The sequence below is a fragment of the Hippopotamus amphibius genome, chromosome 12 (genome assembly GCF_030028045.1).
Source record: "Hippopotamus amphibius kiboko isolate mHipAmp2 chromosome 12, mHipAmp2.hap2, whole genome shotgun sequence".
NCBI classification, from domain to species: domain Eukaryota; kingdom Metazoa; phylum Chordata; class Mammalia; order Artiodactyla; family Hippopotamidae; genus Hippopotamus; species Hippopotamus amphibius.
In genome coordinates this window covers 14,209,644-14,237,479 of record NC_080197.1, presented here as the reverse complement: position 1 = coordinate 14,237,479, position 27,836 = coordinate 14,209,644, and the positions used below count along the sequence as shown (strand labels likewise).

At 51.8% G+C, this 27,836-nt stretch overlaps 1 protein-coding gene across 2 annotated transcripts in view; it reads right to left on the bottom strand.

The window, feature by feature from the left end:
- Positions 1-22,813, bottom strand: part of CDH22 (cadherin 22) — a 71,684-nt gene extending 48,871 nt beyond the window's left edge. For both annotated transcript variants that reach the window (XM_057702547.1, XM_057702546.1), the window contains exons 1-3: positions 22,553-22,813; positions 13,043-13,337; positions 249-368 (exon numbers count right to left, since the gene is read on the bottom strand). In XM_057702547.1, the coding sequence (XP_057558530.1) occupies positions 249-368; positions 13,043-13,337; positions 22,553-22,813 (676 nt within the window). The remainder of the gene's footprint in view (positions 1-248; positions 369-13,042; positions 13,338-22,552) is intronic.
- Between the last annotated feature and the right edge of the window lie 5,023 nt (positions 22,814-27,836).

The window sequence follows — 27,836 nt, the reverse complement described above, 5'->3', positions numbered from 1 at the left end:
ACAGGCGCCTCCATCCCAATTTTTTTCTGCTCCTCAGGCCTTCTCTCTTCCTGCCTGGCCGCCCTCCCTCTCCGAGACCCTGGGGTCTCTCGGAGCCGGCAAGATGCCTCGGTGTCCTCTGTCCTAACCTCAGCGCTGTTGGTTGGAAGGCTGAGAGCCGACTTCCGCCCGCCCCTCCGGCCCCGCCCCTTGCTCCACGCCTCTGGTTCCGCCCCAGCTCCGCCCCTTTGGCCTGGCCCGCCCCTCACCGGTCTTGGGGTCCACGGTGAAGTGGTGCTCGCCATCCAGCACGCTGTACACCAGCCGAGCGCTGCTGCCGTACGTGGGGTCATCCGCATCCGAGGCCATCACCTGCATCACCGATGTGCCTGGGCCCGGGGGACCAAGCGAGACAGGGGTCAGCTGGGGCCACTGTGCTCGTCCTCCCCACCTCTCCCCACTCCCAGAGAAGCTGGGAAAGGAGACCTAGGCCAGAGGTCATTGAAGGCAGTCCCCTCACAGTTCCCATCCCCACATTAAGCCCCAGCCCGCTGGGGCCTTCCCAGTGGCACAAGCGTGACCATGGAGTCAGATCTGGATTCAAATCACCCTTCGGTGGTTCCCAGCTGGAGGACTCTGGCAAGGGAAGACAGCCTCTCTGAATCTTAGTTTCCTCACCAGCAAAATGGGAACAATCTTAGGTCTTGGTTCAAGAGGGAACGCATTTTAAACTCCCAGTGCAGAATGGGCTGGTGGAAGTGGTTATTTTCACCAATTAAGATCATCACAGAGTTACAGCTAAGACTGGCAACCAGGCACTTTACTCCCAAAGCAGGGGTCTTTCTACCCTTCCCAGGCCCTCCTGATTTCTCAAGGGAATTCTGCCTCCTTCCTCCCACCTCCTAATCCCCACCCCACCCCCGCCCCCATCCCACCATGGGTGTTTGTAGGCATCCCAGAAGGACAACCAAGTTCACTGGGGCTCAGGGACCCATGTCTCTTGGCCCCCAGGCAGAAAAATAGCAGCAGCCAGCTTTCCCTTTGGGAAGTACTTGGCTGTGGGCCCTGGTGCCCTCCTCACTCCTCCCCCCAGGTGCCCAGACAGTCCCCGCCCCCGACACACACATTTCTCCTTATGCTCCGCACGTAGGCTGCTGGGGAGAGTATAAATTGGATAAAAGTCCATCAAACAGCGGCAATTAAGTTATTGATTTTCGACGCTGCCTCATTAAACTGGGAGCTTCTCTCGGCCTGTCCCAGAGATGGCTCTAATTTGACATCATGTTCAATTTGACGAAAGCAGGGCTTGGGACGTGAGGCTGGACAGGGTGGGGGTGATGGAAGGGGTGGGGGAGGGGTTGGTTGGAGAAATGGGCAAAGCTGTGTGGTCCATCTGAAGCTCTCTGGATAGGAGGGAGTGAAGTGGAAGACCCAAGAGGGAGTCTTGGGGGCTCAGGGTAGGACCCAAGGGGGATGAGACTAAAACCTCACTTCACGGAAACACCCTCTTCTGGGTGCCCTGCTGGTGAGGGGATGGGGCCCAGGCCTCCAGAGGTTCTGGGTAGGGCCCTCCCAGTGGGTTGGGCTCTCTGGGCCAGCGAGGCGGCATGCTGGGGGGTGAGGCCAGTTCGCTGCCTGGCTAATGAGTGAGGCTCTGGAAGTGCTACTGCAGCAATTCTGCTAAGCGCAGCCCGCTGCCTGCCTCTCCCACCTCCAGCCTGGGGCCCTCGATCATTCCAGACAGACACATGTATTTATTTTTCACTCTTTTGCATTTCTCATTTCCCTCTCCGTGTCCCCCCTCCCAGCCTCCTGAACCGGCCCTGCAATGCGCCTCTCTCTTTGGCAGCTCCAGCTCCATACCAACCATGTCAGAGTTGCCTGGAGAAACTGGGGAAGAGGTTTGGGCAAGCCCCCTCCCTCTTGATGTTTGGTACCCAGGAGTCTCCTATTCAGGGCAAAGACATGATCCCAGGCACCTCCTCTTAAACAGAAAGAGGAGAAAGAAATAAACCCTATCGAGCACTCGCTACATGCCTAGCTTCACCAGCCACTTAAATACATCATCTCTAATTCTCATAGCATCTCTAAGAGGCAGAGTGGGCCCCTCTAAATTACAGGTGAGGAAAGAGGTCAAACAGGGGAAAAGACTCGACCGAAGGCACAGAGTGAGGAAGTGGTGGGATTTGAACCTCGGACTCTCTAAAGCCAAAGTCCTCTGGGAGCCAGAGTCAGCACAGGCACAGTGACTCTGGATGGTGGTCACAACCAGTGACTCTGCCATTTATTAGCAGTTTGACCTTGGGCCTGTCATGAACCCCATTTTTGCCTCAATTTCCTCATTTGTAAAATGAGGGTGAGAGTACCACCAAACTCCTGGGATCGGTTTCAGAATTCAAATCGGTTTCTGTATTCAGCACCGAGGACAGTGCCTATCCCATGCTAAGAACTCAATAAATGCAGGTTTTTGTTGTCCTCTCAGGAGGCACTGCACGCCTGTATACAACGGCACAATCAAGCCTCCCTCACAGACATACTGAAATGAGAGACGATACATAAAGCAGCAGGCTCATGGTGGGTGCTCAATAAATAGTGGCTGTTGTAGCTGTTATGAGAGAGGGTCTCCCTGTCACTCTCCTCTGCATGTTCCCCCCACCCCCTGGGCAAGGCACAATGCCGGACTGAGTGACTCCCCAGGGCGTGGATGAGCGCGCGCTCTCTCTCCCTGGCTGCATCCCAGGGACTCCCGCGGGGATGATGGAATCATTTCCCCAATCTGGGATTCTTTATTGCAGCCATTACAGTTAATGCCGACACGTGGGGATGGTGAAGGGTCAGTGATTCACCACTGGTTCCCCAGGCCCCACACCCCCTCCCACCTTCTTTGCAAGTCATCAGCTGCCCAGAATGGGCAGACAAAAGGGTGCCAGGCTTGTGGCTGCTGTAGGACCACTTTGTGCCATCCCCCTAAGTTTAACAGTTTGCATTTTACAAAGCACCATCATGGCCATTCTCTCCTTCAGTCCTCATGCCATATCTCTGATGTAGATGCAGTGGCATGCTGGCAAATGTTTAACCATCAGCTCTGGGGGATGGACGGGTGGGGAGGGATGCCCTGCTTTGTAGTGTTTGCTGATTTCTACGGTGTAAATACTCTCACCATGGCCAATTTCAAGCTACCAATGTGATATCAAGTGGTTCATAAAACTCCTGAAAATCAATATTTGGTTCTCATGAGCTGACATGAGCTGACTCCAGTGCAATCCTGCATCATTTCCATTTTACAGATGAGGAGACTACTATGCACAGTGAAGGGTGACAATGTAAATTAATAACGAATAATAATGAAACCCATTATTATATATCCCTATTCAATGATAATGATAGATTAGGTTTACTAAATAACTACTTTGTGCTACATATTATAATAAGCCCTTTATGTATAGTACTTCATGGAATTCATATAATAGAGCCTTGAAGTAAGCTCTGTTAAGATTTCCATTTTGCAGATGGGGAAATGGAGGCTGAGTGAAGTTTTGTAATGAACCTCCCTTTTGCCTCAATTTCATCATTTGTGAAATGGGGGTAATATTACTGCCAAGCTCTCAGGATGGTTGTGAGAACTCAGATAGATCTCCTTGTTCAGCAGCAAGGACAGCGCCTGGCTAAATTCATCTGGCGAGGAAACAGGAGAGGCAGGATTCAAACCCAGGTCGATCTGATGTCAAAACACACAGGTATTTTGCCTTATAAGGTTGCAGGAGAGGGGATCAATAGGAGTAGAAGTACACAGGCAAGCGAGAGGAGAGTCAAAGAAAGGAGAGGGAGGGAAGAGCAGGGGAATAGCAAGGAACCGGGTTCCTGTTTCTCCCTCTCTGGGAGCTGGTTCAAGCCCAGACTTCCAGAAGCAGGGATGGGATTGGCTAGAATGAGCCATTCGCTGTCCATGGTGCTTCCACCCGGCCCTTCTGCTACGTGGGATTAAGGGCCTAATTCCAGGCTGGCATAGGAAGGATTGCCCAAAGGATTCTTGGGTAAACAGGATCTCGGAGCCCAGGGCTCCATGTGGAATGTTGACTATGAAAAGGCTGGTCCTCGGAGAGCACAGAAACCAGTGGTTCTCAACCTGGCTGCACATTAGAATCTCTTAGGAGCTTTAAAACAAAACTGATGCTGAGCCCCATCCCAGACCAATTTAACAGAGCTCTCTTGGGGTGGAGCACAGGCAAGGGTATTTTAAAAGCTCCTGCAGTGGTTCTGAAGTGCACTTCAGACTGAGAGCTGATGAAGAAACTGAGTCACAGAGAGGCTCCATGTCTTTCCCAAGGTTAAGTCATTAGTAAGAGGTAGAAAAAGACTCAAACCCACATCTCTGTGGCAGCATGTCACCCTCTTGGACTAACTGTGCCTGTGCTGAGACTGACACCCAGAAGGAAGCAGCAAGGAAGACACAAGCCACCAAATCAGCATGAGAAGTTGGACACTCCTACAAACAGATGCCCCTCACAACGTCATGGAGACAGGGTGGACTTTGGCATCAGCGAGTCCTGGGTTCAAATCCCACCACTTCCTCACTCTGTGCCCTCAATCAAGTCTTTCCCCTTGTTTGACCTGTTTCCTCTCTGGTAATTTAGAAGGTCACACTCTGCCTCTCAGAGGTGCTATGGGCATTAGAGATGATGGATTTAAGTGGCTGGTGAAGCCAGGCATGTAGTAGCTGCTCAATAAGAGTTTATTCCTTTCTCCTCTCTCTATATGGTCAGAAGATCTTTGGGGCTGTGTCCTTAGCCCAGGGTAGGAGACCCCTGGGCACCAGTATCAGAAGGGAGGGGGCTTGCCCACCCCTTATTTCTAGTTTATCTGGGTAGTTCTGACATGGTTTGTCATGGAGCCAGAACTGGAATCCATGCTCTGGCTCCCAGGCCAGAATTCTTTCCCTTCTTGTCCCTTTAACCTTTGCTGTCTGTGAGATCAATTGAAGCCTAAACTTGGGCCCCAGAACCCCCCAGATGCTCAGGGAGAAGGTGGTACCATGTAGAGTGGAGGTCAGGCGTTGAAGACAAATTCTCATTCCAGCCCTGTCCTTGGCTCTCTGTGTGGCTGTGGGAAAACTACCCAACCTGACTGGGCCTCAGTTCCCCTCCTGGAAAATGGAGATAACACTTTATCCTTTCTGTCTCGTGGGTGAGGGAGACCCCTTAGTAAGATGAAAGAGATGAAACACTTTGGAAAAGAACAAGTCCTCAATTGCGCTGACCAAGAGTCATTATTACTAAGATGTTTGTAATTATTATCATCCTACCTCTTCCCTACCTCCCTTTGCTGCCCTGCTGGGCCTGGGGAAACCCTCAGCTCACATTTAGCTTCTCAAACATTTATGAAAAATGAGTCCCACCCCCTGCTGCTGCCAGAACTGCGTGGACTGCTTCCTATTAAAAATTAAAAACCACTTGTCGAGTCCCTGGGATCGTTCAGATTACACAGGAAACAAGCCCCTTCTCAAACTCCCCCCTCACCACCCCCCTCCCAACTCCCTCTTTCTCATCACTTCCAATGCTGGCTCACTGGACTGGCCTCAACCCTGCTACAGGCTGCCCAGCTAGGGCAGCCTAATGTAGATGGATGATGCACAGGAGATGTAGGAAAGCGGCTGCACAGGAAGGGGAGGTTGGACGATGGAGCGGGGGGGAGGTGGGGGGGTGCAGACAGGCCCAGAGACAAGCGACAGAGAAGGCATAGAGAGATGGAGCAAGGAAGTGGGTCAGAGACAGAGAAACAAGGGACAGAGGGACAGAGATGCAGAGAGATGGACAGAGAGAAAGTGAGAAAAACAGAGGTACCCAGACACATAGGGAGAAATTAGGACAGAGACAGAGAGATGAGGGTCAGAGAGGCAGAAATATATAAAGACAGAGAGAGAGCGAGAGAGAGAGAGACAGAGGGGGTGGGCAGTGGGACAGAGACAGTGGAACAGAAAAAGGTAGCCATGGACTCACCCAGATAGGCAACACTTGAGTGTGTGTGTGTATCTCATCTATCCCCGAGAGAGGGGACTCTCCTATTGTCCCAAATTGAGTCCCATAGGCTCTTCTGTCCTCTCTACATTTAAATGGGGTCTTCTGTGAAGCAGACCAGTCACCTTGTTTGTTTGGGACAGCAGCATTCTAAGCGTCTGTAGTAGCATCCCTCTGCCAGTTGCAGAAAGCAAATATTTTTGGCTTATAATTCAGTTCCATTGAGTCACCCAATATCTACAGAGCACCTACTATGTGCCAGACCCTTGGCAGGATGGTAGATTTGTCACCTTTGTACCCACTGCCATGTGGGCACAAGGCCTGGCATAGAGAGGGTGCTCACATTTGCTGAGGGATTTATTGATGGAAAAGACAAAGAAAGACGTGGGGCTGACTCCTGAGGGCCAGGACCTCTGCTCTTCTCTGCCACCTCTCTCCACCAGAAACATCTTGTCCCATTTCTCCCCATCCTGGGTGGTGAGAGCCAGTGCCGTTGCTAGGCAAGGAGATATTGCACATATAGATCTTCCTGGACTTTAATTAAAAACATCTTTAGAAGTTGTCTCTACAGAGGCCAGCGATTGATTCCTGGCTTGGGCCTGAGGGCTGTTGAGCCACACTCTCTCCAGCTGCAGATGGGACAATCAGAGGCTCCCTGATTGTCCTGCCACTGCCCTCCCCAAATGAGACCCTTGGGGAGCACGCGGCCTCTTGCTTTCCTCCTTTCCTCTCTGCCACCATCCTCCCAAGCATGGAACCTGGGAATCAGATAGTCTGCCTTCCAGATTTTATTTCCCCTCCCCTCTTGAGCCTCAGTTTCCTCAGTTGTAAAATGGGGGTGTGAACACTTAACCCAAGAGAGTTCCTGGAAGGATGAAATGAGATTAGGGATGTGAAAGTGTTTTGCAAGCTGTAAAGTCCTGTGCACACTAAAGAGATGGTTGTGACTGTTGCCCATGTACACCGAGGCAAGCAGCTTAGGTTCTGGTTCCAGATTCCGGGTCTGGTTCCGGCTCCAGCTCTTACTATGGAACCTCAGGCAAGTTACATTATCTCTCTCTGCATTTATCTCCTCATTGGTAGAATGAGGACAGAAATACCTGCCCTGCTTATTCCCCGGGATTGTGAGAATAAAGGGAAATAGCTCTGTGAAAGCAGTGTTGGCTGATAGCTATTATTTAGTGAATGTCCCAAGAAGTGCAGACTGTACTACAAGAGGCTCTTTTTCCATCTATTAAAGATGCTGCTCACAGAGGGACTGGAATACACGGGAAAGTGGCTGTGACGGGGCCCCTGTCCATTTCCTCAGTCTGTTGAGCCCCGTTCCCATGGTCCAGCAATGCCAGTCCTATGGTGTATGTGCCACCACCACATTCTCCTTCCTTTGCTCCCAGCAGACATCACTAATCGATTGTGGCATTCTTTTCAGCTGAGCCCCAGTGAGACCTCAGACTCCTTCTCGACACAGCCCTACAGTCACTACCAGTTGATCAGAGTTGGCACCAGAGGTGAAACTGATCTGCTACCACTTTGAGGTCAGTGGCAGTATCTTGCTTATCTTTGCATCCCCGCATACCTAGCAAAGTACGTAGCCATGTATGTAGGAGGAACTATTACGTATTTACTGAACTAAAGCAACTGCTTATTTTTCTATCCCCTTGGTGCTACATATATAAAGTAGGTGCTAATAAATGTTTGCTTAGTTGGGTGACTCATCTTTGCAACCCCTACAGAGCCAAGTACACTGGCGGCCTTATATATAATGGGTGCTAATAAACATTCGTGGATTTAATTCAATTACTTATCTTTATATCCCCTGCAGTGCCCAGAATAAAGTAGTGGCTAATAGATGTGTGTTGGATTGAGCTTCTCATTTTTGCATCCTCAACAGTGCCAAGTATTTTGTCTTAAACACAGTTGGCATTAATAAGAAGGTGGAGTTGAACTGGGAACAGGAGCCCTGTGAAATTCTCTTGTGGTCCACTGGTCAGGTTGTGACAGCCTAGGGAAGGGGTCTAGCCCCCCAACATCAAGAGATTACCTAGTCTAATGCTTCTCTACCAAAACTCACTCCCTTGTTGATTTCACCCAGCCTCAAGCTTTAAATTCTCTCTGCTGATGACTTCCAAAGTTGTAACTCTAGCCCTGATATTGCTCCTGACCTCCAGACTCAGAGATCCAACTGTGCCCTTGACAACTACACGTGGATTTCTAGTAGACATCTCAATCTTAACGTGACCAATAATGAATTCTTAATTTTGTGCTGCAAACTTGCTCTTCCTGGAGCATTCCCCATCTCAGCAACAGCAGCTCCATCCATCCAGTTGCTCAGATCAAAAACTTCAGCATCACCTTTGTCTTCTCTCTCTCTCACCCCCCACATCCAATCCCTCACAAACCCTGTTGGTTCTACCTTCAACATAGATCCAAAATCCAAGTCACCATCGCCTCTTGCCCCCATGATTGCAGTTGTCTCCTCACTGATCTCCCTCGTCCATCTTTGAGCCCTACAGTCTATTTTCAATATGGTGGCCAGCAAATCATCTTTTTAATATCTACATTGGATCATATAACTCCTTTGCTCCCTATCTCATTCACAGTACAACCAAAGCTTTCAATGGCTACAAAGTCCTATCCAGTCCAGCTTCTGCTACCTCTTCTGACCACCATGGATCTTCTCCCCCTCATTTACTCTTCTCTTCAGCCACACTGACTTCCTTAAAACATGACAAAATGCATTATGCCTCAGGACCTTTGCACTTTCTGTTCCCTCTGCCTGGAACATTCTATCCTTAGTAGTTCTCTAAGTGTGGTCCCTGAACCAGTAGCATCAGCATCACCTTTGACAGCATCTTTGTTAAAAATGCAAACATTTCTAATAGTCCAGACCTATTGAATCAGAAACCCTGGGGGGAAGAGGGGAGCCATTTGTGTTTTAACAAGTCCTCCAACTAACTTGGATGCACAATAAAGTTTGAAAACCACTTTTTCACATAGCTCCTTGGTCCATTCCCTTGGTTCCTTCAGATCTTTGTTCAAATGTTCTCTTATAAAAAAGAAAGGCATTCCTTGACTCCTCTATCTAAAACAGCACTCCCCCAGTATAACTCCCAGTTCCCTTAGTCTTCACAGCACTTACACCACAAGGTGTATTTATATATTGGCTTATTTCTTTCCTGTCTCTCTCCCTGCTCTAGATGCAGGCTTCCCAAGAGTCCCCAATGCCAGGAACAGTGCCTGGCACAGAGCAGGCACTCAGTAAACATCTGGGCATGAATGAGCCCCCTCCGTGCTCAGAAGGGAATCTGGGGCCCAGAGAGGGGCAGGGACTTCCCCAAGGTCACGCGGGGAGCCAGGCCTCCTGACTGTCAGATGCAGGACCCGCTTGCTTCGCTGCATTAGGCTCCGCGTGGCTGGCATGCCCCTCCTCAGAAGCGTGGCTCATTGGAGGCCCCCGGCACACTTCCCTTCCCTTTTAAGCTGTGAGTGGTTTAATTTGTGAGCGCTGCTGCCTTTCATGTCCCAAGCTGTGTCCCTGCTCCCTCTGATCTCCGAAGCCGCCCAGACCCTGGTGCTGCTTGTCGGCCCCACCCCCCTCAGCCCAGATCAGGAGGCTCAGTAATTGTGACTGATTTTCAAAGCTGCCTGGAGTCTCCGTAAGGAGTCCGGTGTCGGATTTGCTTTCCCTTCAAAAAGTTGCTCAAATAAAATAAACTAATTTAATTTCTGCTTCCTCCTTCCCCCTCCTGGGTTCCCCTGGCTTATCCGAGTAAAGTCCCCACGTTTTCCTGAGCGGAATGTCAGAGTCAGTGGACCAGGAGAGGGAGGAGACACAGGGCTGGGGCTCTTTGGGGCTGCACTCATGAAGCCGGGGGCTGGCTCTGCCTCCCACTCTCTGGGTGACCTTGAATGAGTCCTTGCCCTTTTCTCGGTCTCATTTTCCCCGTGAGTGACACAAGAACCTTGCCACTCCAACAGCCTGGGAGCCAAGCCCAATGATTTGCTCGGTCATTGACTTGCTATGTGACTATGGGTACATCTTCTCCTCTCTCTGAGCCTTGGTGTTACCACCTGTTCAGTGAGGATGCTGACATCAGTCCTGCCATCTCTCAGAGTTGAAGTGAGAGTGAAGTGGTGATGGGCAAGTGGATATGGGGCTGCACCTCCCTCTGGACCCCTCATCCCCACCCACTCTCCACCCCACAGCACAGCAAGACTTCCAAAATACAGGTCTGCCTACATTACTTCCATGCTTAAACCTTTCCCAGGGTACATGCTTCCCTCAAGATCTTTGCATATGATTCCAGCTTCCTTCTCTAGCTCCATCTCTCATCATCTTTCTGGCCTTTTCCATGCAGAAACATGCAGTTCAGTTTTGGGTGAAGAGAGACAGGGCCACGTCTCCTTTTCCAGAGTTTGAGTCCAGGAGTGGGGGCTGCTGGACCTGCGAATTCAGAGGCTTAAGCTACCTCTGACTTGCTGTGTGACTTTGGACACATCAGTGCTCTTCTGAGCCTCAGTTTCCCCACTTGAAAAATTGATTTCTAAGTACTCCAGGTCTGTGCCATAGACAACCTCCAAATTTATCTCTCCAGCCCAGACCTTGCCGTTGAAACTGTATATTGAACTGCCTTTTTCAAGATCTCTCCTTCACTTCCTAATTAATACTTCCAACTTAGCACGTCTGAAACCAAACTCCTGATTTCCCTCCATCCCCCCAAAATCTGTTCCTCCCACTGTTTCTCCCATCTCAGTAAGTGGAGATTCCATCTATTTAATTGCTCAGGTCAAAATCTCTGTAGTCATCCTTAAATTTTCTATCTCTCACACCCCACATCCAATCCATTAGCAAATGCTTTCAGCTCTATCTTCAAAATATATCCAGGAGTCAATCTCTTTTCAATACCCTTACTGGTACCACCTTATTCCAAACCACCATCATTTGCTGCCTAGGTAATTGCAATATCCTTTTCAATGGGCAATCTGCTTCTGCCCTTACCCCCACTTCCCCATCTAATCTTCACGGAACAGCCACAGGATCCTGTTCAAATTAAGTCACGTCATGTCATTCTTCTGAACAAGCCCCTCCACTGACTTCCCAGCTTGCTGAACATAAAAGGCAAAAGCCTGACAATGATCACATGGCTGCAGGATCTGGTCGCCACTCCACTTCCCCTCAGAGGGAATTCAACCTTGGGACCTTTGCACCTACTGTTCCCACTGCCTGGAATGTTGTTCCCTAGGGCCCATGCCCTCACTTCTTTCAAGTCTTTGCTTCAATGTCATCTTCCCAGATCTATGATCTGTTTGCTAACCAGCTTCCTGACTGTCTTCTTCAGCCAGAATATACCCTCCATGAGAGCAGGGAGGCTGGTCTGCCTTCTCCTCGCTGTGTCCCCAGTGCCTATATGCATATTTGTTAAATGAATGAATGAGTCTGTTCCACAGACACATAACCTGTCACATGCATGCACGGGTCTTAGAGGCCGTGCATGTGCTCATCTACACATGCATGAGAATACATACATGCATCAGACACGCACGTACATCCGTGTGTGTGTGTGTGTGTGTGTGAACACCAGCCCGCACCTATACTCACACCCTCGCCATCCCTGTTCTCCCACCATCCCTTTGTGCCCACCATTTTCTCTGGTCCACTCCCTTCTCTTCTGTTACTGGCTGCCCATTCGTTACCCACCAATCTGCCAGATCTGGGGAAGCTGGGGCTGACTGTACTTTTCCCCAAGAACCCAAATTCCCCTGGCCTCTGACCTGTAGCTGCAGAGCTGTAAGGCCAAGAGAGAGGCAGTGCCAAGCCTGTGGCCACAGTATGCCAGCGACAGGACGTGTTCTAGAACCTAGGGCCACTGCTCCCTGTCCAACCTGGCTTGCAGGTGACTTAGGCTAACATGGTGGAGAAAATGGCAGCTACTGACTTGTCCCTCTGCCCATGACTCCAGCTTCTAACAGGAGCCCCAGGTTAAGTGGGGCCTTGATGGCCAGTCAACTACCTGCGGGCCCCATAGTGGGAGAAGGCAGATTCATCCAACCTTTCCTTTCAGTGTCCTGCTGCTGTGCAAATGTGTTTCTGAGTGTGGCTGTGTCTGAGAGCTTCTTGCAGAGGTGTGTTCTGGTGTGTGTCCTGCCTTTTCTATGTACAACCGTGCGTGTGTAGTGCCCCTGGGTGTTTGCAGCCACACCTGGGCAGAGGCGGCTGAATCTGTGTCTGGGGAGTTGGCCACCTCTGTGAGCCTGGGTGTCCCCAGATGGCTGGGTGTTGGTGTACTGGGGCTTCCTGCAGGCCGTGGCGAAGCTGTCTGGAGGCTGTTGCGTCAGGCTGTGCCCACGCCTGTCTGTGGCTACGCTCTGGTGGAGCCCGACGCCAGGATGGTAAGAATGCCTGGTTGTGGCTTTTGTCTGTGTCTAGGTAGGTGTCTGTGCACAAGCTCCATCCGTGTGAGGGGCTGTTTCCTGGGTTGTTGTGTGTGTCTAGTGTGAGGCCACGTCTGGTTGTGTGGTTGGGCCTTGTTTCAGCTGTACCCACTCTGTTTGATTCCAGTTGCAGGTGTGCCCTTGTCCAGTTGTGCCTGCATTCGTTTGGGAGTTGCAGCCAAGGGCCGTGCTGTGTCTGTGTGGGGCGGAAGTCTGGTGAAGGGCTGTGTCAAGGTGGACAGCCGTCCGTGTGTATGTGACTGTCCTGATGTTGCCCACGCGTGGGGCCATGCCTGAGTAGGGCCATATACAGGTGGACAGCTGAGCACATCCAAGTGTGTCTCTGTGTCTACACATAGGTCCATGTCCACGTGGGGACTGTGCCCATGTATGTGTCTGAGATCACATGTGTGTCTCTGTCCAGATGTCCTGTGACTGTCCAGAACTGTGCCTGAGCCCGAGCCCATGTGAGCACCTAGGCTCACACCTGTACCCTCTGCCCAGGACAACAGTTCCTGTCTCCCCTGCCCCTCCCCTCAGCAGGAGCCCTCTTCCAACCTGGCAGCCCCCTTCCCCTCTCCCTCGCTCACCCCTTCCTCCCAGAGCCTGCAGCCCACCTGTGGGTGAGAGCTCGGCCACGCTGCCAATGTAGGGGCCGTGCAGGAAGCGGGGCTCGCTGTCGTTGATGTCCTGCACCTTGATGATGAACTCTGACTCAGGCTCCAGCAGGCGGTTGGTGGCGCGGTCCCGAGCCTGAGCCCGTAGCGTGTAGAAGGTTTTCTGCTCCCGGTCCAGGCGCTCCATGGCGTGGATGTCGCCCGTCAGCTCATCAATCAGGAAGATGGTCCCAGCACCCTCGCCTGAGATGGTGTACTTGATGGCCCCGTCACCCTCGTCTGAATCTGAGTGGATCTGGGGAGGCAGAGAGGAAGGCAGGGTGGAGGCTGGGGTGGGAGCTCCTCTTGGTGCACTGCCCCCGCCAGGTCCCACTGGGGGCCTGTTCCTAAGCACATCTCTTTTCTGACATACCCATTCTTCAGTGAAGACACTGAGCCTGGGGAAGTCATGTGTCATCCCAGTCCCAGGCCTCACTGTCTGGTCTGGCGTGTTTCACTAGCCCTCCATGGCTCTTCCTGCTCCAGCCCTGGCCCTGTAATCTATCTCCCCCTCTGCAGCGAGAGCTCTCAGCTTCAGGGGCAGATCTGAGCATGTCCTCCCATGCTTGCAAATCTTCCATGGCTCCCTACTGCCCTTACAAAGAAATCAGAGCCACATCCACACCTCTCTGCTTCTTGGAGAGCCCTGTCCTTATTTCCCTGTCTACTGAAAGTCTACTCATCCTGCAAGGCTCAGTTCCAATGCCACCTCTTCCTGAAAGCTTTTGTGGATTCCCCCCCACCCAATCCCGCTTTTCCCCTCCGAGATCTTTGCAATACATTGAGCCATCATTATCACGTTCAGCCTGTAGGATCGCTGTGGCCATGCTTCTCAAATCTTAATGTGCATGCAAATCACCCGAAGATCATATTAAAAAGCAGATTCTGACCCAGTAGGTCTGGGGTGGGGCTTCAGAATTTGCATTTCTAACAAATTTCCAAGCTGCTGTCCACGACTTCACTCTGAGTTGTAGGTCCAGGATCCCTAAGCTCTGGGCCCCCGGAAGGTACCCTCTTACTCATCTGGTACTTGGAGAGCCAGCCTCAGGGCTTGGTGGAGGGACAGAGGGGAAAAGGGGATGCAAATTGGAGGAACACCTACTATGTGCCAGGCAGTGTGTTGAGCAATTTACACACTTATCTGGTTCAGAGTTCTTAAAAAAAAATCCCTGCCAGAGTAGGTTTTGCTATCTTCACTTTGCAGATTTTTTTTCTTCATTTTTCCTACTGAGGAATAGAGAAATGGGATGATTTGCTCATGGTCAGACTGCTGGAGGAACTGGCCTGGTCCACAGCATGGGCTTTCTCACTCCATCCTCAAGCCTCTTAGGAGGAGCCCATGGTCAGGGGAAGAGGCAGTCCAGCCTGGTCCAGCCTCGGCTCCAGCATCACCTCCCTGTGAGTCCTTGCACAAGTTACTGTACCTCTCTGGGCCTCAGGTGCCGCCTCTGTAATATGTGGATCATAACAGCACCTCCTCCTAGAAGTGGGCTAATTGAGTGTAAAGTTCAAGAAAGGCCCTTAGCATCTGCTGGCACCAGGTGACACTTACAGTATATAACAGCCAGACCGGCAGAGGCACTGACCATGGAGTGGTACCGCAGCAGGGCCCCTACTGGTCCCAGGCAGGAACTCTTTGGATGCTGGATCACAGAGAGGTCGGAGGAGCTGGGGGAGTTGAGGCGAGGGAGAGGAAACAGACTATTTACCGCAGGTAGGGAGCTTTTTCACTATTTTAACAACCAGTACAACTATACTGGTAGGTACTAGCTGAAAATCAGCCTGGCCTGAGACATAATAAGTGTCCCATAAATGGTAGCTATCGTTATTATTATATTATTACTAAATGTTAGCTATATATAACTGGGATTTAATCCAGGCACTGTTAAGCTTTGGAAGCTAGGCTGTTTTCACTGCACTGAGATCTCCTGGGCAAGGAACCAGCAGAAAGACTGTTCTCTCAAATACAAACACCCAAGTCCTTATCCTCCAATGTCCAAATCTCTGAGGCAGCGCTGAGTGGAGGAAAACGCATCTGATGAAGCTGGTGACCTTGGGCAGGTCCCTGCTCCTGTCTGAGCATCCGCAAAGATGGGATGTGAACAAGAGAATCCCTGAGGCCCCTTTGGGCCAGGATGCCATGTACCCCAGCTCACTCAGCAGGATAACAGGTGCCAATGAAGTCATCATGAAGAGAGATGAAAGCCCACCCCCTGCCATGCAGGAGGAGCCTGAGTATAAATTCTGCTGGTGGAACTTTGTGTCTGAAAGGTGGATTATAGAAGTGCCATTTGGATGATTGAATGGCCCATAAACATTTTCATATTTCATTAGCCGATTAATGGGCATCTCTCTCTTTTTGGCGAGTCTGCTGATTCTCAGCAGAAATTGCGGGGAGTAAATGGAGGCGTCGGGTGGAACCTTTCCGGGTCCCCGTCCTGTTATAGATTGCCCCAATTAATGCCCGTCCTGGGCTCCACTGAGAAGCCTTCTTCCTGTCCAGTTACTGTTAATAGATTTCTCATAAGTGGCTGGATTGTAAAAACCTCATAACTCAGTTTAATACCCCCAATAAAATTATCTCAAGACATAGGCCCTGAATCATCAGCAGTGCTGGGGATGAGGAGACCTGTCTCTCCTGTTTGCTGTTTATGCTTTTCCTCCACCTTTGCCCAGGAGAGATGGGGACAGGAGAGGGCAAACATGTTCTCTTTTAGGATGCCGTCACCCACTTCCCAATCAGACCTGTTGCCGGCTTATTTAATCAGCAAACGTTCCCGCGCAATGTGGTGGAATAGATACCAGTTGGGGGAATGCTTAACAGCTGTAATCTTATTAGTCTTCATCACCGCCCTATGAAACATTGTTATTATTCCCATTTCTCAGGTGAGGAAACTGAGGCGCCTGGAGGGGAGGTCATTTGCTTTGTCACCCAGCTAAGTGAGGGAAGCCAATCTCCTGATCCCATGGCTCACTAATGTTGTGATCCTGGGCTTGCTAATTTTACCCCTCTGGGTCCATTTTTCCACCGGAGAAATCAGATCAAGTCCTACCTGGCAGAGGTGTGGTGAAGATGAAACGTGACACATGTTGGTAATGACCTACACACTCTGCAAGCGGCTGTCTCCTTCACTTTCTGTCTCCTGGGTCTCCATCATGTCCCTGCAGCCCATGACATTTTATCTCAGACCCTGGCCAGGGATCCCCTACCAGTGAGGAGGGGGGAGGAGGAAGTGGAACCCAGTGGTGATGTCACTGATATTCTTCCGTGAAGCATGACACAGAGCTCACACTGGGGCCCAGTGGCTGCTCTCTGGGGACTGCAGAGTCAGACAGGGCTGGTCGGCCTGGGGAGGTACTAGGAGCTCAGAGCTGCAGGTCTGGGCTGGGTTGGGGCTGCTTGCCCGGCCTGCCTGGGTCCTGGCTCTGGAGTGGAGAGGAAGTGCCTGTGGTTCTACCCCAGGAGGCTATTTCTCAAGAATCTCAGCTGTGAGGCTGGAGGATGGTGCTCTTATTTACTGAGCGCCTACTATGTGCCAGATTGCAGGCCTCTGCAGAAATCTAACTTAATTTTGTGGCATATGTAAACGTCCCCCCATTTTCCAGCAGACCGAGTTGGGCTTAGTTCTGTTTGACTCCAAAGTGCGGGTTGGTCCCTCTGCAGGCTTTGGAATCTGGTTAGTCTGCTTACAAAATTTCTGGCTAAGGAAGAGGGAGAAAGGAAGACAGAGTGGACTGCAGGGCGGTCACTGGGCTGCATGGCTGGGGGAGAGGCCTGTATCACCCTGTACCCGCAGGCCATGGTCACTGGCGGCCTTTTCAATCTGAGGCTCTATTTCATCATTTGGAAAAGGACTTCACAACACAAATCAGGAGAGGTGATGGGCTTTGGATTCAGGAACGGCTGGGTGCGTGCATCAGCTTTGTCACCCACTTGTTTCCTGGCGCTGAGCAAGAGGCTACCCTTTTCTGAGTCTGTTTTCTCATCTATAGAGGAGACTGATAGTGCTCCTCACAGAGTCCAAAGATTCCTTAGATAATATGTGGGAGCTCCTGGCACATAGTAAGTGCTCAGTGAAGACGAGTTTTCTCTCCTTTTCTGGCACCTGGTCTCAGGAGGGATTGAGGGTCACCCAGTTCATCCCCCCATCTCCTGACACAAGAACCACTGACTCAAATCCTGACCCACTGGAGACACAGGGGCCATCGTGCAAAATCTTCTTGTCTTTTAAACTCAGCTTGTTTCCTCCTTCAGGCAGCCTTCCCAGATGCCTCCCCATTTGCCCTCCCCCTGCTCTGTACCCCTGCCCCGTGTACACTCCCCTCTGCTCCACACCCTCCTGTGACACCTCTGTGTGGCAATCTGTCTCCCCAGTTGTCATGGGGCTCAGGGCAGGGAGTAACTTTGATTCATCTCTGTCTGAACTCCCCACGCCTGGCACACACTAGATGTCCTGACAGTGCATGCAGGGAAAATACAGGGGGAGTGGGAGAGCTGAATGTGTGTGTGTGTGTGTGTGTGTGTGTGTGTGTGTGTGTGTGTGTGTGTGTGAGAGAGAGAGAGAGATAGTGAGCTTCCTGAGGATCAAGCATATGGCCATTCATTTCCGTTTCCCCAGTACCGAGGATAGGCCACAGCACCAAACACTGAATACATGAATAATGAAATATACAACTGTCATTATAATTCTCCAACTGTCTTCAGCGATTTCTGGAGGATCCGTCACTCTGGTAAATCGCAGGTACACACGAGCTAGACTAGGAAGGACAGTCACTGGGCACGCTTCTAGACCCCCTACGTTACCTCCTTGATAGCTCATAATGATCTTGTGACTCAGAGGTTATCCTCTCCCCACTGTACAGATTGGCAAGCTGAGGCTCAGAGAGGGCCCATATCCTACCTAAAGCCACACAGCTAACAAGAGGTAGCCTGAGGCCTATCTGGCTCCACATCCCCAGTTCTTTTCTCTGCATCCAGTGTAGACAAGCCCGGGGAGGGGATTCCCCCTCCCTAAGCCCCAGCCCTGGGTCATAAACAACGTGAAAAACACCAGAGTGATGGCTTCTCATCCTGGGGGGCTGAAAAATGGGATTTACGAGGCCATTAATTACTTCCTCCTAATTAAATCAAAATTAAATGCGAGCAGAGGTACGTTTTCCTTATTAAAGACAATTAAATGGACAGTGCGGCTACGCAAATAAAACGAGTCCAGGATTTAAACAGAAAGCAAATCAAATAAAAAGCCTCCCCTGGAATGAGGGGTCTGTTCATGCCTGTGCTACTCGTAAACCAGGAGTTCATCAATTTTCTTTAAATATTAGCAACTTAATTAAATCTGCTCTCCTCCCCACTTTAATCCTGCCGTATATCTAAAATAGATCTCACCGCCCACAGGAGTTGGTCATAAGTGCTGACCCCATAATTCTCTTTTTAAAAAAAAAAAATTAAAAATCCTACAAAATCCACATCCAGCTGACAGAAGCCTCGGGGGAAATTATAGTTCGGAAAAGGGATTAGTCAAAGTACCCAGATTGTATGGAAATGTTGGGAGGTTGCTCTGAGGGTGGGTGTTGTGAGAAGGTGAGGGGAAGAGGTGGGCCAGGCTGCAGATGGGAGGGGGGCCGGGCAGGACAGCAGAGGGAGCTGTTGGTGGGGGCCCTGGCGACAACCACGGGGCCCAGTGGTTCCTGCAGGTGCCGACAGGAGCCTGGCGGTGAGTGATGGAGGAGGCGGTTGTAAAATAGGTTACTGTTGGGCGCCCGGGGTTCACTCCATGGATGGTGCTGTTGCTAAGCTACCTTTGGAATTCGACAAGGACAGATGCTCCCAGCGGCTCCCTGGGGCGGGGGAACGGGAAGCAGTGAATTAACTGAAACCGTGGAGAAGTCCTTTCTCCCTGAAGAGCGAGAGAGCGTGGTATGAGTATGTGTGTGTGTATGCGTGTGTGTGTGCACACACGACCACTTGTACAAATGTGGGACTTGGCTGGAAAGGGGACAGGTGATTTTTTAAAAGGCTGAGCTCATCTTCCTAGAGTGAGGGGTGGGCTGGCGACCACCTCCCCCTACTTTGTGGTGAGAAACTAGGACATCAGGTTGCCAAGAAGGCTTTTGGGATTTGGGGCAGGGGTTCATAATATCTCTATATACTCTAGGTGGTGAAAGTATCAGGCAAGACCCATTATAATAAAAGCTAACACTGAGCACATACCAGGCGCTCTCCAGGTTCTTGGCATATGCTAACTCATTGAATCCTCACCACAACTCTTTGAGGAGGGGCCAGGTATAGCCTCACTCAGCAGATAAAGAAACTAAGGCACAGAGAGGTTAAATACTGTGCCAAGGTCAGAGAGGGAATCAGCAGCAGAGCTGGGATTGGAGCCCTAGCAGTCTGGCTCTGGTTGGCCCCCCTGAATCACACACTATACCATCTTTCACAAGAAAGGGTGCTTTGGGCACATGTTTGCAAAGAGATGGAAACTTCTCTTTCCTTCCTGTATAGAGTGCTTCTTTGGAGGTGGCCTTGAGAGTAAGAGAGGAGGGGCTCCAGATGAAGATGATGCAGGGGGAAGATAACATGGTCATGACAGCAGTGGGGATGCTACGAGAGGTTGCTGTGAGGAGAAGAAAGACCCCCAGGGCTGGGCACAATGCTTGGCTCATAAAAGATGCTTAATACAGGACAATACTGTATAGTACAGGGAACTCTACTCAGTACTCTGTAATGACCTATATGGGAAAAGAATCTAAAAAAAGAGTGGATATATGATATATAACTGATTCACTTTGCTGTACAGCAGAAACTAACACAACACTGTAAATCAACTATACTCCAATAAAAATTTTTTTAAAAATTGCATGGGGCCCAGACCTGGTGTCAGGAGAGCCTTGTCTCTTGGGGTTGGTTCTACCACCCTGTTGCACTCACCCCATCTCTGCTAATCAAAACTCCCTGGAGAGCTGATTGGCTTTAGCATGATGCTCTCTGCCTCTAGCCTCAGTTTCCCTGTCTTACAAGGAAGGGATTACTAGGATCCCCATCCATTCCCCCATTGCTGACAGACTGTGATTCAAGGAGGTAGGGGTGGCTCATAATAATAACAGCGAGGTGGAAGCAGGTTAGAAGTGGTGAATCAGCGGCTGGTTTCTCTCATCTTTTCAGGATGTGGGTGGCCCAGGAAGCCTTCTCAGAGCCCCAGCTGCCGGGCAGACAACAGGGCTGAGGTGCCTGAGACCACCACAGCTGACATTCAAGTAGCTGTGTCAGAGTTCTTCCCTGATTTTCCGGGCTTTTCCTGGACCACAGTCTCTCTCCCAGGCCTGGAGGTCTTGGAGGCGTTTGGAGAATCAGAACACGGGTTCCAGTCCTGGCTAAGCCTCTTGCCCACTGCAGGCCTGCCCTCTCTGCACCTCAAGTTCCTCATCTACAAAAGGGAACGATTTCTACCTTGCAGTTTAAGGGTTAAGTGCTTCATACGGGAACAATGAGAAAACAACAATAAACAACCAGGCCACAGGCCAAACTTTCTGTGCTCAGTTTTCTTCTTTAATCCTTTCAACAACCCTTGGAAGTGGGCTCCCCTAGCCCTACTTTTACATACGAAGAGACTGAGGTTCAGAGAGGTGAAGTAACTTGTTTCAGGTAATATGATTAATGGGTTGGCAGAACCAGGCCTCGAGCTCAGGTGGGTCTGACTCCAAAGTCTACATCCCTAGCTACCTCACCATTAGCTATTGCCCAGCTGGTTCTGGTTCCTCCTTCCCCCTCCCCTCACCCCATTCTACCAGCCTCACCATCCCACCACCCTGGCTGGGAGCCAGGGGTCCTAGGCTTTGCCACTAGTTTGCTGAGTGTCCTTGAGCAGAGACATGGGCCTCTCTGTGGTCTGTCAAATCCTCACTTGGCTCAGTTTTGGGGATCAACTTCAGCCACATGTATGGAGGGGAGAGTAGCCAAGGACCAAGGATAACTGTATCTAGACCAGTGAGAATCTGGGTTTCCTGCAAGACAAGCCCACAGGTTTACATCAGGACTTTCCTCTCCTCTTTCTCAAGGGTCCTGATCCCTGAGCCTTGAACTGAGCAGCTTGGTCAGCCCCCAAATTCTCAGAGTCATTTAAGCACACAGGAAATTCCACAGTTGGTCTCCCCTCATCTCTGCTGACCAAAACTTCCTGGAAAGCAGATTGGCCTCAGCAGAAGTCAGAAAACTGCCCCTGGGCACCACCCTGCTTTTCATGCCCTATAAACACCCTCCACTTCAACATCTCAACTGCAAACAAGTCTCTGAATAAGCCAGACTCCGTCAGGCCTCCATGTCTTTTGATAGGTTATACCCTCTTCTGCATCAGCCCAAACTCCTACTCATACATCAAAACCCAGCTCAGGCATTTAGAAAACACTTCCATGAAGCCAGCCAACAAATACCACTTATTGAATGTCTACTCAGTGCCGGGTGCTGACCTGTGAGGTTATGCACCAGGGTGTCTGCCTCTCCAGCATTGCACCCATGAGGGGCTCAAGGATTGAATGGATGAACAAAAGTCCTTCTCAGCTCCTTCTACTCTTAGGGCACAGATCTTCAGCTACATTAACCAACACTTAGAGAGTTTGAGAAAGTAGCATTCATTCATTCAATGAACAGTTTGTGAGCAATGTCTGTGCTAGGCACTGGGGATTTTATGGTGAGCAAAACAAACACAATCTAATAGGAAAGACATGCATAAATTGCATAATCAAACAAACACATGCATAATTAAGTGTTATGAAGGAAAGATATGTGGACCTAGGAGGGCACATAACAGGGAGGGACGGCTACATGCAGAGGGATCTGTCCCAGCCTGGGATGGTTAGGGATGGCTTCTCTGAGAAAGTGGTATCTGAGCGGAGACCTGAGTGTGAGATAAAGTAAGCAGCAGAAGGAGCAGGATGGAGCAGCTGAGGGAGGCAAACACTATAGATAAGGGGGGAGCGGTGCCGGCAGGAGACTGTGGGGGCATCGGAGGGACCATCGGGAGGGCATCGGAAGGGTGTTGTGGCTGGAAATGCAGAGCCAGCGTGGCAGGAGATGAGGCTGGAGGAGGGAGCCAGATCTTTGCAGCAGTGGGATGGAATTTGGATTTGACCCCAAGTGCATGGAAAGCTATTGAAGAATTTCAAGCACAGTGGCGAGAGTTTGTGTGTGACATGGTCAGATTTGCAAACTCGTTTCTACATTCTAGATGCATCTAGCTACAAGACGGGTTTCCCTCCCTACTAGTGCTCTCTGCTCTAAGATGCAAAACGCAGGAGGGACTAGAGAAGGATGTGGGGGTGGGGACGGGAGCGGAGTGATGACCCTGTGGTGCGCCCCCGACCAGCGGCAGCTGGGAGGAGGCAGCAGGGACTGGGATGGGTGGGGAGGGGAACTAGGGTCCCTTGGGTCTACCGGCGGGCGTCTACCGGGACAGCGAGTGCGGAGTCCCACTTTACCTTGCCCACGTACAGGGGCTCGGTGCCCGTGTACTCCTCCACCACGAAGAACTGGTTCCACACCCAGCCGCGCTTCACCCGGCCCCCGCCCGGCGCGCCGTCCTGCGCAGCCCGGGCCGCCGACGGCGCAGGCGTGCCCGCCGCCCCCAGGGGCCCCCGCAGCGGCGGCGGCGGCGGCAGCAGCAGCAGCAGCAGCAGCAGCGACGCGGGCGACAGCGCGGCTCCCGCCCGGAGCCCCCGACCGTCGGACCGCGGCCTCATGCTTGGCCTGCGAGGGGCCCGGGCCCAGGAGCATGGACGGGAGGCACCAGGGCGTCGCCGCTCGGTGGCAGGACGGAGGGGCGCCGAGTCACATGGTGGCCTCAGCGCGGCCGCCGGGGCGCCGCCCCCGACGGGGCACCCGGACAGGCCCGCGGCCCTGAACGCCTCCCAGCCGTGGGGGCGCCCGGCTGGAGGGGGAGGGGGCGCGGCCGCACCCGGGGCATGGACGGCCCCCGGGGTCCCCGCCCGCGCCCCCCTGGCGCCGCCGGGGTCGGGTCACCAGGCGGTGCCTCGGCAGGTCCGGAGTCGGGGGTGTGCCATGGTGCCTGCGCGCAGGGGTGCTGGTCGGGGCCCGGCTGATCCTCTGGGGACAGGGGGCCGTCCCGCCCAGGAGCCTGCGAGAGAAACAAGAAGACATCAGAGGAGGTTCTCTGCGGGGACAGGGCAGGTTGGGTCTGTCTTTTCGTCCTTTGGGTACTAATTAAATATCTGCTGTGTGCCTGGCACTGTGCAGGGTGGGACAAACGGGACGTAGTGGTTCTTGCCTTCTTGGGCCCAGAGTCTAGTAGTCCTGCCCCTCCCCCTCCCCCAGCCCTGGATGCTTCCTTTCAACTCCTACCACACACCTCTCCTCTCCCAGCACCCGCCTTTCCTCACAGCCCACTCATCCAGTCCTTTCTTAGTGGTTCTCCGCCAGCAGGGACCTTATGAGCTGCTTTCTCTGCCCCCTGGCAGACGGTCTCTGGCTCCCCCATCCCAGAGAGGAAGCTAGCCCTTCTAGAAGAGGTCTTCAAGATCTCCCAGCACCCAGACCTCCTGGGTGCACAGAGTCCAGCACCCAGCCTGCCACCCACCACTCCCGCCCTCTCACAGCAGCACAGAGAGGTCATTCCATCCAAAACAGGAGCCCAGGGAAGCCCCGCTGACCTCATGGGAGTCCCTCCACACCCCTTTCAAGGGTGGGGCACCTGCATCCCAGAGGGCCTTGCTTGGAGGCGCCCTGTGTGGCTTTAGGCAGGGTCGCATCCCCTCTGAGCTTGCCTTTGGTGTCTCCACACCCCCCAGAAAACCTTCCTTTCCCAGAGTCTGAGAGACACTCCCCCCCACACCTTCCTGGACCAGCACTGCCATCCCCAGATCAACCCATCTCTCCTTCCCTCCCTCCATCACATCCTGCTTTCAGCAAGAAAGGATCTGAGGGACTAACTCCTACTCAAGCCATAATGATGAATAATGGCTTAATGTGGGTGTTTACAGGGGACAGCTATGCTGCTTTCATTGAGGAATTTCAAGCACTGAGAAGCGTGAGTGGAGGTGAGGGGCCCAGTCCCCACTTTTCCTCTCCCCAAGCCCAGTTCAGTTCAACAACTCCATTCTGCTGAGCTTCGACTCTGTGCCAGTTTGGGCTGGATGCTAAGACAAAGATTAAATAAGTTCACAGTTTAGTGGGATGAGAGACAGGACCCCCAGTAATGACCTAAATGATCAGAGCTATAAAAGGGGGTGCAGCCTCACACCTGTGTCTGGAAGGGGCAGGTGGGTGGGAGGGAATCAGGGCTGCTTCTTGGAGGAGGGGTATCTGATCAGAGGGAGGAAAGGGATGGGCATTCCGGCAGAGGAGTGTGCAGCCCGGCTGAGGGTGATCTGGCTAGTGTGGGGAGTCAGGTTGGAAACATGAGGTGTGTGGCTAAGCAGACAATCTGGGAAGGTCTGACCTGGCCCCAGCCAGGTCCTCCTGTGGACAGAGGAAGTGGTTGGAATCTTTGGGGGCAGAAGGCATCCTGATCACTTCCCTATGGACCACAGCAGGACCACAGCAGGCAATTCTCATACCTTTAATTCAGTAATTCACATGAGTCACAACAACTGTGAAAGTTGGTGTCTTATACCCATTTTGCAGATGCTCGACCCCCCAGTGTTCTTTCCTACTATTGGCTCCAGGATTTCTTTACGGAAGGAGTTCTGGGGTAGGGAGTCATCTGCTGGGAGGTATGGGTGATGGTGAGGGGCTTAAAACTGCATTTCAGGGCAATGAGAATGAGAAAACATTAACAGTCCATAAGGAAGAGCAGAGGGGAGGAGCCCTGAGCCAGCGGTGCCCTCTTTCCTCTAGGACCCACCTTGAATTAATGGCCATCAAGAGGACCTGTGACCCTGCTGTGAGCATCCCCAGCACCCCTGTGCCACCCCCTCCTTGCCCACTCTGTGGGGTCTAGGTATGAAGGCACCACCAAGGGATGTTGGCCGACCCTCCCCCACCCGGGTGACCCCGCTTTGCAATCCCTGAGCTTTGCTGCCACCTCTGAGGATCCAGCGTTGATTCCCCACGTTATGGCCTGGGCTGGTCGTAATGAGGCTGGAGTTATGGGTGAGGAGGAGGCACCACTCAGAAGCCTGCGTTTCCTGGAGCTTATGACTTCCCTGCACTCTGCAGGAACTGGTCCCCTGACTCCATCAGGCAGTCTCAGGGCCCATCACAGCCCTGCATGCATGCAGGGGGAGGGGCTGGTGGGAGGCAGCGTTTGGGGGGGGGTTGGGGCCATCTCTGGGGAAGGCTTAGGATGGGGGGGCGCAGGAAGTGGGAACAAGGGGAGATCCCCCAGTGTTTGCAGGCACCCCATTGTGTCTCTCTCTCCTTCCCTGGATTTCTTTCTTTATAACACCTTTTACAAGAGGGGGACATACTAAGATTCAGTCATTCATTCATTCATCAAACAGTAGTGTCTACTACAACTGGGGAGACAAATGCATTTCATTTATTCATTCAACACACTTTAAAAATCATTTCTCTGTGTAAGACAGCAAGATGCAATCAGCTGCTCAGCTATACGACAGGCAAGAGATGCATTTCTTCTGGTTATTCATTTGCTCTTTTTAGAAATATTTACCCGTGCCTCCCTGATGCTAGACCCTGTGCTAGGCACTGGAGTATATAAAGTAATAAAATCAAGTCCCGGCTCTCATGGAGCTGACCTTCTGGTAACAAAGGAATCAAATCTACAATATAATTTCAGGGAGTGGTAAGTATTAAGAAGGAATGTAAAGCAGGAAAGAGTGATGGAAGAGGATGATGGAAGGACTGGGATGTGTGTTATTATCGATAGAGTATCAGGGAGGACCTCTCAGAGGAGGTGACATTTGGCTGATCTGGAAGAATGAGAAAGAGCTGAGTACGACAAGGTTCGATGCAGAGGGAACAGCATATGCAAAAGTCCAGAGGCTGGAACAAGCTGAGGAACAGTAAGGAGGCCACTGTGGCTGGTACTGAGCAAGGGGGTAGCTGAAGATGCATGGGGGCTGGGGGGAGTACAAGCCAGATTGGGCAGGACTGGAGGAAGGAAAGTGATATCCATTTTATTCTGAGCATGCAGAGAAATGCTTGGAGGGACTTTATACACTAAAAACCATGGGAGACTGAAGTGGCACATGGCCATAAGGGAATTTCATGATCCCCAGTCCTTCAGCTTTGGAGGGCCAGGCATAATGGGTTGCATAGTAGGGACAGCATCACAGAGGAGGTGGCACTTGGAGTTAAAGCGCAGGAGGGATTTGGACACGTGGAATTTGGGGTGTTGGGGAGGAAAGGGAGCGCTCTGTGGAAGGTCTGAGGTCCAATCCCACTTTAGAAAGGGGCAGAGTCCAAGAATGTTGTCCAAAGTTGCGTAGGATACTTGGTGATGGAGCGGGCCCTCAAATCCAGGACTTGGATTCTCCTTGGGAGAGGGCATCTTTGAGGGGATGGGAAAAGATGCCTCTCTGAGCGGATGCAGCCCAGTGCCAGGAGGCATGTTTGGCAGGTCAAGGGTGGCTGCATCTCAGCCTCCTGGCTTCCCCTTGGCCAGGAGCCCTTGTACAGGGCACATCCTGCACTGTCTTTTGAGGGGCGAGGCCCTCATAGTCCCATCTTTCCCTTCCTCCCTGGGCCTTCATACCTCAGGTCCTTCTTCGGGCCTTGTTGGCCAGGTGCCTTGGCCACCAGCCAACTGTTCACTGCTGGGCACATCCCTGCCTGGGCTACTGCAGACACTCCAGCCTCTTCCCTCCCTTCCTTCCTCTCTCTCCTGCTCCAGCTGCTTTTCTGAGTGGGTGTCAACTACAGGACCCTGTCCTGGCATTCCAAGTCCTTCAGGGGAGGCAACTGTGGTGCCTTGTGGCCGTGTTCAGCTCTGCTGGGCCTCCCTGTGAGATCTTGGGCATGTTGGTGGCTTCCTCTATGCCACATGTCTCAGCCTGCTGCACAGTTGTTGAATCCCAAATGGGATGAAAAGCTGAGCCCCAGCCTGGCTCAATAAATGTTGGCTTTGCCCTGTCTGCTGTTCAGCCTCACCTCCTATAATCCATGTGCCCTTGGGCCTACGTAAGTGTGTGTGGTTCCTATGTGCATGCAGGCACAGGCCTGCAATCGTGAATGCCAGTGTGTGTGTGTGTGTATCTGGTGCACATTCACTCATTCCACAGATACTTGTGAGTTTCCATTCTGTGCTGTTCTCGGCACAATGGAAAGAAACAAAGCCCTTGCCCTTGCACGTCTGGTGGGGGTCAACAGTAAACAAATAACATGTCAGATGATGGTAAGTGCTATGGAGAAAAACAAAGCAGGATAAGGGGCACAGGAAGTGCTGGGGGGAGGGGATTTTTCTCTCTCCCTCTCTCTCTCTCAATTGTCTATTATAAATGATTATTCATACAAGGTGATCAGGGAGGGCCCCACGGTGAAGCTGATATTTGAACAGAGATCCAAAGTAAGGGAAGGAGAGAGCTGTGCACATAGTTGGAAGAAGAGCATTCCAGGCTGAGGGAACTGCAAGTGCAAAGGCCCTGAGGCCAGTGCATGTTTGGTGTGTGGGAGGAACAGCAAGGAGCCCAGTGTTGCTGAAGTAGAGTGAGTACAGGGGGGCAGCAGGAGATGAAGCCAGAGAGATGTGGAGCTGGGTGTCAGAGCCTGCAGAGTCTCCTTTGGGTGTTTCTGTGAGTGAGATGGGACCCTACAGGAGGGTTTGAGCAGAGGAATGACGTGATCTGA